Below are 12,647 nucleotides of genomic sequence, written 5' to 3'. Positions count from 1 at the left end.
TCTCTCCTCTGTTGAGCAAGGACTATGCTTTTCCAGGATTCATTCAGCCCAAAAATGGTCACATTTTCCATTTCTATAGACTTTGACTATGCAGAGACTCAGCATGTCTGTGGCTGGGGAGTGTGGGCAGTACAGAAAGCACCGATATGGAGGAAGAGGCCCTGCTCAGAGAGCCTGGAGCCATGACATGCTGCCGTCCACCAGCAGCTGGACACCAGTTATGCACACACAGAGCCCTTCTAGTCCAGCAAGATGCAGCCAGGGCACAGAGCAGCAGCAGCAAGTCCTCATCTCTACCCAGATGCCCAGCAGTCACTATCCAATCCTTGATCTGCTCAGAAGGATACTACTCCCATCCCTTGCACATATCCCAGCTCAGATGAGAAGCTCATTCATGTGTCCAGCCCATCTTATCCATCTTTGGATCAGACCTTGTCTCTCTCTCTGACCAGACCAGTATTGAGTGAGGACCAAGAAAGCCATCATAGAGCACCAAGACCACCAGAGTGAAGGTGAAATTGGGAGCACCTAGCTTCTTCAGTGTCCCACTCCCTACAGGTGAACAGGTGTCACCTGGATCTGCTGCAGCTGATGCTCAGGCATCACCAGCCAACAGCCTGCAGGCACCAGGAGGTGTTGGGATAGAGGTGGCAGTGGAGGGATCGAAACCTGCTGGGGAGAAAGCAAAGTAAGGTCAGAGGACAGTTTTTACAGCAGCACACAGCGAAAAGACGGAAGACCTCTCCCTCATGCCCCATTCCACATCAGGGACCCACCCTGCACCACAGAGCTCAGGAATGGTTGTCTTTTCTCAGCAAAGCCTCCTCTGATACCCAAATCCAACTCTGGCCCATGGAGCCCAAGCCCACAGCTCACCCTGATCACGAGCAGGGAGATGGGCACTGCACCAGCCCCTGCTACATGGTTCTGCTGATGCTCTTTTCATCACCTTGCTGCTTCCCACCCCTCCTATCTCCAGCCAGGATCTTCCTACTCATGCTCTGCAAATAACAACTTTAGGTTTGTTCACTCAAATAGGAGAAGGTAAATCAAAGAACAGTTTTGTTTGCAGTCAGCCTGAAGTGAACCTTTTTCTTTTTTCCCTTCAGTTTTCTCAGCAAAGCATAAAATGAAAAAACAAGCAGAATTTCCTTTCCTGAGTTTAAAAGAACATTTCTGTTCCTGTCCCTGAGGTAAAAGGTTAGCTTGCTCAGCCTCAAAATGGGAAATAAACAGCAATACTTTTGGCTTCGGCATTGTCCAAATAAAATGTTTTGAATGCTTCATTTCTTCCCACTCACCCAAAAAAGTTTGCAACATTTATAAGCGTTCACAAATAGCTTAATGCTGGGGTGCCCCTCACCTAATAAGCCATGTGACTATAAGGTTCCTGACCCTCCCTCTAACCCTCCTGCACCCCATTGGGCTGCCTCCCCCTCCCAGCCTGCTGCTGAGGGCTCACACAGCAGCAACACCCAGAGCACTCATGCCCCATACCTTGAGGGATCCTCCTGGGGCGAGAAGGGACCGCTGAGCTCAATGACATTGAGATTGTTCTCAAACACACCATAGCTGAGGGTGACCTACAAAGCAGTGGTGAGAATGGAGTAGGGAGAATGAGATGAGTTCAGGAGCAAGGAATTTGCTGTGGCTGACAAAAACTCCAATTCTAGCTCTTTCTCTGCTGGCTTAGCCTCTGCCTTCCACATCTCTCCTGTCTTCCTTCCCATGATGGTCCACCCTCCTAGTCCTTTGCAAGGCAGAGAGAGTGCCATGTCAAAGGTCCTTTCCCAATCAATCATCATTTCTGCTTGTCCTTGTGCCACATTCTCTCAGGGATGCCCTCAATCCTCCCATCACTCCCCCTACGTGTGCTCCCCACCAATGATCCCAGGGCACTGTTACTGGCAACTGCGCTGCAGGCAACATCTGCTCCTTATTTCAAAGATGCATTTGTCAGGAAAGCCTCCCCAGAAGAGCAGATGGTTGTTTCAATGCACATCACTGCCATCAGTGGAACAACGTGCCTGCAAGCCTCCTTCCACTCCTCCTTCCTCACACACCTCCCTCTTGCTTCCTCTCCCCTCCTCACCTGCTGCAGGAGCTGAGAGGTGGGGATGAGCTGCAGGTTCTCCAGGTGGGAGTGGAAGAGTGCATTGGGAATCAGCTGCCTACCGACTTTGCACTCGATGATGTAACCCACGGTGCAGTCATCCGGCAGGCGGATGAGTTCGGAAGTGCTCAGGAAGTTCCTGCCACTGGAAGAGAGTAGGGCTCCATGGGTTAGGAAAAGGGTAGGGGCAGATGTAGGCATTCACTTGGGCAGGAGATTACTGAAAACCAGAGTAAATTCTGTAACTAGGCAAGAAACCCCTGAGTTCTGCCTGCACGTACTCAGGAACGGGCTTGCTCTTTCACCATTCCCAGCCATGCTGACCCTGATACATAATCCAGGTCCTTGGGAAGTTGATGCAGAGAGCTGACAGACATCTCTGAGTCACTTCTCCACATGTTTGGTGAAGTGCACTGAGGGGCCTGGGGGGTCTGGGGACACCCCTGGGGAGTCAGACAAGCCATCACAAGAGAAACAGTGGGAGCACATGGCCAGGTCCAGGGAGAAGTAAAAACAGGACATGCAGCTTGGATAAGCCATCTACTGCAATGTAACACCACATACTTGGCCACCTTCTGATGACAGTCTAAATCCAATTTTAAGGCTTCTGGAATTGGAATTATTTACACAGTATGAAGTGCTGTCCACTTCAACAACCCCCAGAAAACTGAAATGTGTTTTAAGCACTTTAAAAACAGTAGTGGCAGACTTTATGTCAGGTTAGGCATAGTCCATCTGTGCCACTTTGACTTTACCCCAGATCACAGATCATCCTCTTGACTGGGTCTACCATAAAACACTTATAATGGCATTTCACTAAAGCAGCCACCTGGTGTGGATCAGATCTGTCCTTCTGGGAATGCTCAGATCTGGGTAAGGCTGGTTAAGGCACAGCCAATGCCCACCAGTGTACGTGCCTGTGGTATAACCTAGGGCATCATCTTGTTCTAGGCTGGGATAACACGACCTTGGGACCTTCCTCTGTTTTCCAAGCATCAAGCTGAGGAATGACAGTGGACACCTGAGAAACCAAAGAGGGCTTGGGGTGAGGGAACAGAAAATTAGCTCAGGAGGGAGGTACGGAAAGCTGGAAAGAGGCAGATGAAAGGGAGATGAGATAGGCAGATGGAAAGCTGAGATAGTCAGACAGATAGTCAGACGAAGCTGAAAGGGATGGGAAGGAGTGAGGGGCGTAACCAGAGCCTTAAGGAGAGGGGAGAGAGGAGTGCATCATCCTGTGACCATGTTTACTGATGGTGCCTGCTCTTGCCAGTTTTCAAACAGTTGGCAGACCCACCCACTACATCCTTCCTGCAGTCTCACATCTTGCAGACATGCAGCACGTGGCACTCTGCACCTCTGCAAACACCACATGCACAAATCCAGGTCTGACACAGCCAGGAATTAATGTGCAGCCATGTTCTCATCCCCAAAGGCTCCCACACTCCCCAGCTCACCTGGCCCAGGGCACCATCTTCCTTGCCAGCTTGCGGCTGATGCAGAAGCCAGCCCCTCCTGTGGCAAACCAGAAGTGCACAGATTTCTGGAGAGAACCAGAGAAAATCAATGGCAGAGGCTCAGACAATACCATACTCCAAGAGCTGGGAATGCTGGAAACCCAGCTTTGATGGCAGGACAAACACAGCCCCGTGACTGCTGCCCAGAGGAAGGACTTGCTAGCAGTACAGCATGGATTTTCACTTCCTCATAACTGGAACAGCCAGTTGCTCCTGCTGGCAGCAACAGGTGGGGTGCCTAGGGCAGGCTTTTGTCCTGTCAGACATGTACCCAAAGGAGAGCAGCAACGTGGGACTCTGCCCCTTGGATGATCAAATTTAGTCAACACCTACAGCCATGTTTAGACAAGATGGCAAGTTTTCAGCTGTTGCCATTCCTCTTGGGACCTGTCTCTCCTTGCAATACAGTGCTGGTTTTGGCTGGAGTAGAGTTAAGTTTTTTCACCGTGGCTGGTGTGGGTTGTGTTTTGGATTTGTGCTGAATACAACTTGACAATACAGAGATATTTTTGTTATTGCTAAGCAGGGTTTACACAACAGCCAAGGCCTTTTTTGCTTTCCTACTGCCACATTTGTGAGGAAACTGGGGGTGCAAGGGAGATTGTGAGGAAACACTGCCAGGACTGGTGACCCCAACCAACCAAAGGGATTTTCCAGACCATATGACACCATGCTTAGTATATAAAGTGTGGGAAGAAGGAGGAAGGGGTGGGACATTTCGAGTGATGGTGTTTGTCTTCCGAAGTCACCATTACACGTGATGGGGCCCTGCTCTCCTGGAGGTGGCTGAACACCTGCCTGCCCGTGGGAAGCAGTGATTTAATTCCTTGTTTTACTTTGCTTGCGTACATGGCTTTTGCTTTCCCTGTCTTTATCTCAACCCACGAGCTTTCTACCTTTTGCCCTTTCAATTCTCTCCCCACTCCCTCTGGTGGGAGAGTAAGTGAGCAGCTGCATGGGGCTTGGCTGATGGCTGGGGTTAAACCAGTCAAATGTGAGCCAGAGCACCAAAACAACCCATTGCCCCCACCCCACCACCACTGCCACAGGCTGTACCGTCTGGTTGTTTGGCAGCGTTTCGGAGGCCCAGATGGGTCGGTTCAGGCTGGGTTTGCCCAGGTAAACATCCCACGTCTCTGCGTAGGAGGACAAGAGCTTCAGGAGCGCCCGAGGGTTCAGGTAGTTGTCATCATCCAAGTGGCAAAACCAGCTGGGGCAGACAGGAAGACACAAGAAGCTTGCAGTAAGGAGGGTGCCTCTTGCTCTCGGGGGTCCCCCCACGGCAGCCCTGCCTCACCTCAGGCCGCTGGCCAGGAAGGCGTCGAACTCTGCAGCCATCTTGCAGGACAGGGCCAGGTGGCTGTGCTCGGCAGAGCAGTTGGTGAAGATCACATGGCCACCTGCCAGAGGAGGGAAAGCTCAGAGCCAGCGCACTTTGCACGGTCACAGGGAGGACATCTGGGCAGGAGGGAAGGGGTTTGTTCACAGACAGTCTCCTCATGGCTCCCCAGAAGGCATCCAAGCCCATGGAGACACGGGTTCCACTCCTCCCCTTACCAGGAAATGAAACATGGACAGAGCCAAGCAACTTGGCCAAGACTAGGACGCCTGCCACCCACATGTCCACCCTGCCCACTGCCAACCATGATGCAGAGATTGTGGGGCTCTGTCATGTGCTGCTTCTACCCATGGATGCTTTAAAGCAGACAGCACCCTGCCTCCAGTCGGCTGCATGCCCTGGGGTAAGCCAACCACACCAAATCATCACTATCACAGGACACAGCAAAGGATGTGTTTCAATGGGGAGTGCTGGTGCAGGACAGCCAGCCCTCACACCAGACCCCCTCTCAAGGCCAGGACAGTTCAGGGGCTGAAGGTGGTGTCATAGGATAGGTCATTACCCATTCTCTTTTTCAAGGCACCATCTTCTTCATCAGTGAAGATGTAGGTCTGGGGAAACAATGAAAAGAGATTACTCTCAGGGATGGAGCTGGTGATTTTCCTGGTTGCCCACTTCTTCCTCCCACAGCCAGACACACTTGACATGGTTACCCCACTCCATCCTCTGCTGCTGTGCCCACTCCCAGGCAGCAGATGAACAGAAGGACGGCTGTGCTCCCCCTTCCTGCAGGGCACAACCATCAGTACTTGTGTGGCTTTATTTTCACCCCCATGCCACTGCCTTGGGAACAGGGGACCCATGACACTGAGCGAGGGGGCGAGGTAACCCTGGATTAGGTGTCAGTGGTAGAAAAATTAAAGCATTGTGGTTAAATGACGTTTGGGGTAAAAGAACATCTGCTTGTGTGTGAAGTGTGCACAGCCCCCTGCCACTTTCTGCCCCCTCCTCCTCCTCCTCTTCCACTCCCAGGCTTCTCTAATCCCCCTTGCTGCCATTATGTGGCACATCTCCCCCTCTTCAGAGCCAGGCGAGGATCAGAGCTGGTGGAGAAAAGCTTTCCTCAGGCAGAAAATGAGCTTTCATGAAATGAAAAAGGAGTCGCGAGCCATAAACAGTCTCCCCACCAGCTGCCCACAGGCTGGTTAAACACAGCACCTGCGCAGGCACAAAGGGAACAAGGCAGGCAGACAACAGCTCCAGGAGCCATCACTGCTCCCAAAGACTCTGGCAGGTAGACACGAGTCTCTACATCTCCCCCCACCCAGCATTTGGGAGATATACCCCTATCTAGAGGACACAGCAGGAGAAATGTCCTGTACGTGAAAATAAGGCAGTGAAGGACCCTCAGAGATACCTGGCTGAACCAGAGACAGCAGGATGGTTTCCTGATCTCAGATGGATGAGCTACAGCACTCAGTGAATTACCCTCGCAGAGCTGAGATGCAGCAATGGAGCAGGCACACATTCCTACCCCACCCCACCAGTGAAGTCTCCCAGTTAAAACCACTTCCAAGGGGATCATGTGACAAGCAGCAATTAGCCAAATCCCAGGTAAAGGAACTGCTCTGGGTCAGGGGACCATATCACAACCTTCAGGCAAGGCACGGATTGTCAGCAGCACGGGATTTCCCTTGCCAGCATGTCAGAGTCAGAAATTTCCACTATGGCAAATATTTTCATCTTAAGAAAAGCAAAATCTGAAGCCGTTGAAACTTTCTGACATTTAAAAAAAAAATCCCAAGAAATATTGTTGCTGGAAATTACTTGCTTACAGATATAAAACCAACTTGATATCACGTGTCTAACAAACATCACATTTGATTGACTTAAAATAGCAAGATGCATCTTTTCCAAAGTTTATACTTGTAAAAATATTCTGAGGTTCCCAATTTTCTCTTGATGCAATATGAGAAATGTTAGGGTTTTTTCTGCAGACATCCAACATGTTCCTGTGGAACCCAAGGATGAAAGTACACTGTCACCACAGGCAACACCAGACTGTCCAAAATAACTGGGAAAAGGAAAATATGAGTGTGGGGACCAGGCAAGTCCAATTTTTCTCGCACTTTCAAACTCCGATCTCCATGGCACATCTGGCTGTGCTCAAGAAGTGCAAAAGATCACAACAGCACATGCAGCTGCCTCCATCCTCATCTCACCATCCCTCACATACCTGAGGGTGGGAAACCTGGCACAGCAGTTGCTGCCAGAGATGAAGCACAGCAAGTATCCCTCCATTCTGGAGTGGAGAAGACGTCTGTGTAGGAAAGGATGTCTGCTGGACAGCAGGGTGAGCAGTGATATGGAGCCACTGTGTCAAACAGCTTTTTCCTGGCACCTCTTCATGAACAGAAGAGCCCAGGCAATGGATAAACACTGGACTTTGAGACCTCCTCACCCCAAATTGGGGAAATAGCCTAGCCATAAAAAACTAGGAAAAGGGAATAAAGATGTGGAACCTGACAATCCAGGGCCATGTTCATCGCCTAAGCTCCCAGGGTATATTTCCCTATGAAGAAACCCTCTCCAAAATGCAAACTCATCAGAGGATTACTGTTGTGTCCTGCACAGACAACAGATTGAAAATCTGAGGTGCGTTCACATCACTCAAAATCTGAAAGCCAATTCAGGATGGGCCATTCAAAGGTTTCCTTCCAATTGGCTGGATGTGTGGGCTTCTAAAAGGAGGGGAAGTGCTAAAAATAGTTCACGTTACCAAACCACACCAGAAAGCTGGACTTATCTCCATGAAAACTACTGGGGCCAGGAGTGTAAGTCACTCCAAGATTCTGCCCAGCTAAATAATCATCAGAACCCACACTTGTATTTAGATTAAGCTTCTGCTGAGGAAAAGGCCTTTCACAAAAATGGCTTTCACATCAATCTCCAGTGGGAAGTTTGTCATGGATCAGTTCTCATGAGGCAGAGCATGGTCCAGCAAAGAGTGCCCATCTCACACTTCCCCATCTCTCACCAACTGCATTTCTTCAGATTAAACAGAGCATTTTCAGATTAAACAGAGGTATTTTCTACCCCAACAGAGTCCAACACAGAGGATTTTTAATTCAGCTCCCATACAGTCTGTCCTTGCCATCAAAACCGCAGCTGTTCCTGCCTCCTGTTACAGTCACCTAAACCTGACCTGGGAGGTCTGGGTTGCTTCCTCCAGGAGGAAAGCATGCAGGTATCCAGCTCTGAAGCCAAGCTAGGCATCAGCAACACAGCCAGCTGGTAAAATTTCCCTGCTGGCTGCTGGTGGAGAAACACTCACTGAATTGGTCTCTGGCCATGATTAAGGGCAAGTGAGACAGTAATATGCTGGACCAGCCCTAGGAGAAGGCAGCCTCTGCACATCAGGACTTCTGAGACCTACATTTCTCCAGGACTGATTCCTAAAGCCTGTCTGTCCATAAGGACTCAGTAATAGGAGGTCTGGTGCACTATTCCTGTCCCCACAACAACTGAATGTCCTTTGCAAATTGAAAGTTGTCTCTTTTTTTGCTAAGAGAGGTTTTCTATATTGTCAAATTTTCAAAACTAACCCTTTCCTGTAAACTTTAAAAAAAACCCTTAAGCAGGAATATATTAAAAAAAAGTTTTTGACTTTCATGTACTTCTCTTTACCTCTCTTTCTGCTCCCACTCCCCTTCCCTCAAAGCCATTTCGTAAAAAAGAAGAAGAAAAACACAGAAAATTTAGGAGGGGGAAGGAAAATATCGAGCTTGCAACAAAAATTGACAACACTGAAAAAACTCTGTTTAAAAATGAGTGACACTCCCATTATACCCCTTCCTTCCTATTTTTCTGCTCAGTCTGTGTAGAATTCTGGAGGCTGGCAGCAGCATGGAAAATTCAGCACCTCTTCCAAGGTTTGGACATCACTTGCATTCCAGAGGGGATCAGATGAGTCTGGGGAGCTAGTACCTAATTCCTGTCATCAGCAGAATGGCCAGGCACTGATTTGTCAAACAAAGGAGGGACAGGTGAATTCCCCCTTAAAAACCCTCTGGGAAGGCCCCCCGTGAGCAATATCCTAATGCCAGTGCAGCCACTGGTTGGGTTTGGTTTCTCCAAGGAGCTGCTGGGCTGGAGCTGGTTGGAGAGGAGAAGCACATCTGCAGGAGGAAGCAGGGCATCTCAGACGCTGAGAGGGACACGCAGCCAGGAGAGGAAGCGTGCTCAAAATAGGACATGGCTTCCTGTGACGACCGCAGCAGACCAGACAGTTGCAGCACCATGAAGTGGAAAACCACCCTTACCCAGAAAACCCCGCAGTGCTTCAGGCGCTCTCCTACCCAGCACCTCCGCCCCCGTCCCCCTTCCTCACTGGGGCCTGAATTTGCCTCACAGGCACCCATCACACACAGGCAGAGGCAAAAAAAACCACCCTTCAGGGCAGCCACAGGATTTCTTCTTTCTTGAGGAGCAGCTCTGCGAGGGAGGAAAAAGCACCGGGGCTCTGGGGAGTACTGCTGCCCACCAGTAATCCAGCCTGCACAGCACCACTAATGTGGTGCCCCACATCAGTTTCTCCAGCAGGAAGGAAACTATCCAAACTGTTTTAGCAAAGGATGGAAACATTGGGTCCCCAGTTTAAAAAAAGGAAAAAATAAAAAGTCAAAAATACACCCGCATTACTTCAAGATCATGCACATGAAAGCATCTGCCCAAGAAGTATGGACTGTGCTGATACGCTGGGGGTGAGCAGGGCTAACTACAGGAGGTCCTCCAGGAGCCTGCCTGCCTTGTTCTTTTGCCCACTGCACTGCACCTCTCCAGGGCAATGGGTGCCCAGGCACAGTGTAGGCATCCTGACAAAGGGCCAGGGGAGCCTGTCAGTTCCAAACCCAACAAACTCATGGCACTAGGAGAAATGGAAAGCCACCATTTCATACAGACACAGGATGGTCTGTGCACTCAGTCTGGTATGGCATCTTCACCAGCCTTTCCCAGGAAGCAGCTACCGATGAAACATTTTGCTGAATAGCATCTCCCTTTGAATGTGAAGTGTGAAATAGAGAAAATGAGACAAAGTACTGAGGGGCACTACAGTGCCCAGCCTCCCCTTCCCCTAGTTTTTATCCTCTTGCCCAGACACCCCATGCCTACCCCATTACTAACACCTTCTCTCCAGTCAGAATCCACACACTCACCTGTTCGCTGGCCTGGGATATCCACGTGTCCAGGAGCAGCTCCATCCTGCTCTGGTGAAACCTCTTGGTTGTCTTCACAGCTATGAAAATGTCCCCAAGCGTCAGGCTTCCCTCAGTCCTGTACACCCGCGGCGCATGGAGTCTGAGGTCCTTCTTCCCCCTGCCAGCAGCTCCCTCTGGGCTCCCTTCGCTCTGTTGCTCTGGCTTCTCCAGCATCCCCTCCCCGATCCCTGGGTACTGAGCTGCTTCCCGAGCCCCACGGTGCCGCATGGAGAGGAGAGCCACGCTGGCAAGGAAGACTGCGGCCCCAGAGACACCACGGATGAGCCGACGGCCCATGGCTCCCAAACCGCTCCTGCTGCAGCCCGTATCCTACTGAGCCAGGACAAGCTCTGCCCGCACCTCTGCGTGATGCTGACTGCTCTTCTCGAAGCTTCCAAGGGGACAAGCTTAGTCAAGAGCAAGGTCTGAACAGATGTGGCCAAGGAACAGGGTGGCCAAAGACCAGGAAGCCAAAGACTCGGCAGAGCTGAAGGATCCCGCTGAAGCAGGGGGGATTTTCAGACTACGGAGAGCTCAAAGACCCAGCGAGGCAGGGACACACGACTGGAAAACACTCCGAGGCGACGGCACGTGGCTGGCACAGCCTGCCAGGAGGAAAGCCAGCATCCCAGGCTGGGTGTCGAGGGGGCGGCAAAGGACATCAGAGCCACGAGTGGGAAGTCCTGAGCGAAGGCATCAGAAGCCACCTGCGCACAGAGGTGAGCCAGCGGCTCGGGCAGCATGCGGCCGGGCTGCCCGGCACCTGCTCCCTCCCGCAGCCCCGCTCCTGCCAGCCCCGCTCCTGCCAGCCCCGGTCCTGGCAGCCCCGGCTCCGGGCAGCCCCGGCCCCGCCAGCCCCGGTCCCGCCTCCGGGCACGGGGCGGGGCGCCAGCCCCGGGAGGCAGGATGGAGAAGGGGGATGCCTGCGTCTGACAGCGGGTTTGGCTCACCAGGGAATCCCCGCGCTGGGAGACCCGCAAGGTGACAAACTGGGAGGACAAACCTGTTGCTTGACTGATGTCCCCGCTTCTCTGTGACAGCCCTGCTCATGCCGCTGCTCTTGAGAGAGGAGGGGACGGTGACACTGATGTGGGCTCTGGTGGAGTTAAGGTGCGGGGTCCTCTGTGGTTCTTGCGAAGAACGATTTACCCCCCGAACTCCCTCAGCCCCAAACTTTTCCTATGGATACAGGTCTGGGTTGCTGCCCCTGCCTTTTAGTCCCAGTTTGCCCCAAAGCAGGATCATGTGTTCCCTGCTGTCCCTCCTGCTGCCACACCCGAGTCTCAAGCTGGGGTGTGACCCCCACTTCTGATATCCATCTCCCTAAACCATGACTCTGCTCCAGAAGGTCCCTTTTCCTCTGTCTCCAGCCCTGCAACCCCCACCAGGATATCCAAGGACATTCTACTGCCCAGGTGGCTGCAGAACCAGTGACACTCACAGGAAGAGGTGCAGCAGCAAGCAAAAGCATGAGGAAGGGTGTACTGCCTCCCTTCCAGCTGTAGAATCACAGAATGACTTGGGTTGGAAGGAACCTTAAAGGTCATCCAGTTCCAAGCCCATGGCCACGGGCAGGGACACCTTCCACTAGACCAGGTTGTTTTAGAGCCCCATCAAACCTGGCCTTGAACACTTCTGGGGGAGCACAGGGTGGGGGTGCAGTGTCACTGCTGAGTTTATATCCCACCCAGGGCCTTGCCCCCTGCAGCAGGGCTAAGCTCATCTGTTTGTCCCTTGTGGCTTTCGTGCTCTCCAAGATGTCGCTTCCCTTTCCCTGGGAAAGGAAAGGGAATGTCCTCTCTCTGTGGACAGCCTCAGAGACCTGCAGGCACAGCAGCACAGTGGCACCCCCAGCTCCTTTCTCACCCCCCACCTTCACCACTGGTCTCCCCTGAGCCACCTTTACTTCCAGCCTTCTGGGTGCCAGCAAGGGTTAGGGATATCAGAGGATAGAGACAAGGACAGAGACCACCATGGAAGGGAAATTTTGGGGTCAGCACCACAGATTGCTGCATGCTTTTGCTGATTCAGTTAGACACGGGGTAGGTGACCATGCAGTCCCCTTCCCACTACCTGCAGGCTACTTTATAGAGTAGCCAGAGACATCCAGAGGGACAACCAGCCCAGGAGGGGGGAATGATATCCATGCCCCCATCTCAGCTTCCCTGTGCAGCAAGCCTGGGGACAGCAGGATGGTAGTGCTCTACATAAGCTGCCAAAATCAGAGCGCCTCCTCGGGGAGCTACAAGCTGTGGGCATCCCATCTCAGCATACCAAAAAAATAAAAATAAAAAGTAATAAGTTGGGGCCCTGGAAAATTGGCGGGGGTGTGGAATGGCTCCATGTGGAAAAGGACACCCCCCTCCATGCACATGTCAGATCATGGGACCTTAGAAGAGAGGCAGGGCAGCCTGCCAGGG

The 12,647-nt window shown here is 51.9% G+C and overlaps 1 protein-coding gene across 1 annotated transcript; it reads right to left on the bottom strand.

Annotated features, from left to right (window-relative positions):
* Nucleotides 1-545: 545 nt before the first annotated feature.
* Nucleotides 546-11,035, bottom strand: MFNG (MFNG O-fucosylpeptide 3-beta-N-acetylglucosaminyltransferase). Its single transcript, XM_041416775.1, has 8 exons — nt 10,186-11,035; nt 5,532-5,580; nt 4,928-5,030; nt 4,687-4,840; nt 3,571-3,656; nt 2,093-2,258; nt 1,498-1,583; nt 546-669 (listed from the first exon to the last, which is right to left on the bottom strand). The coding sequence occupies exons 1-8, from the start codon at nt 10,522-10,524 to the stop codon at nt 603-605; spliced, it is 1,050 nt and encodes a 349-aa protein (XP_041272709.1). The 5' UTR covers nt 10,525-11,035; the 3' UTR covers nt 546-602.
* Nucleotides 11,036-12,647: the final 1,612 nt, after the last annotated feature.

Source organism: Onychostruthus taczanowskii, unplaced genomic scaffold (assembly GCF_017590055.1).
Source record: "Onychostruthus taczanowskii isolate IOZ18803 unplaced genomic scaffold, ASM1759005v1 scaffold53, whole genome shotgun sequence".
NCBI classification, from domain to species: Eukaryota; Metazoa; Chordata; class Aves; order Passeriformes; family Passeridae; genus Onychostruthus; species Onychostruthus taczanowskii.
The sequence above is the reverse complement of the archived record's forward strand: the minus strand, read 5'-3'. Positions and strand labels throughout refer to the sequence as shown.

Excerpts from the sequence above, each read along its gene's own strand:
- MFNG (XM_041416775.1), bottom strand. The coding sequence starts at position 10,524 with ATGGGCCGTCGGCTCATCCGTGGTGTCTCTGGGGCCGCAGTCTTCCTT. Across the intron at positions 5,581-10,185 it reads TATCCCAGGCCAGCGAACAG|ACCTACATCTTCACTGATGA; the intron begins GTGAGTGTGTGG and ends TTGTTTCCCCAG. Across the intron at positions 5,031-5,531 it reads TGCCTTGAAAAAGAGAATGG|GTGGCCATGTGATCTTCACC; the intron begins GTAATGACCTAT and ends CTCCTCTGGCAG.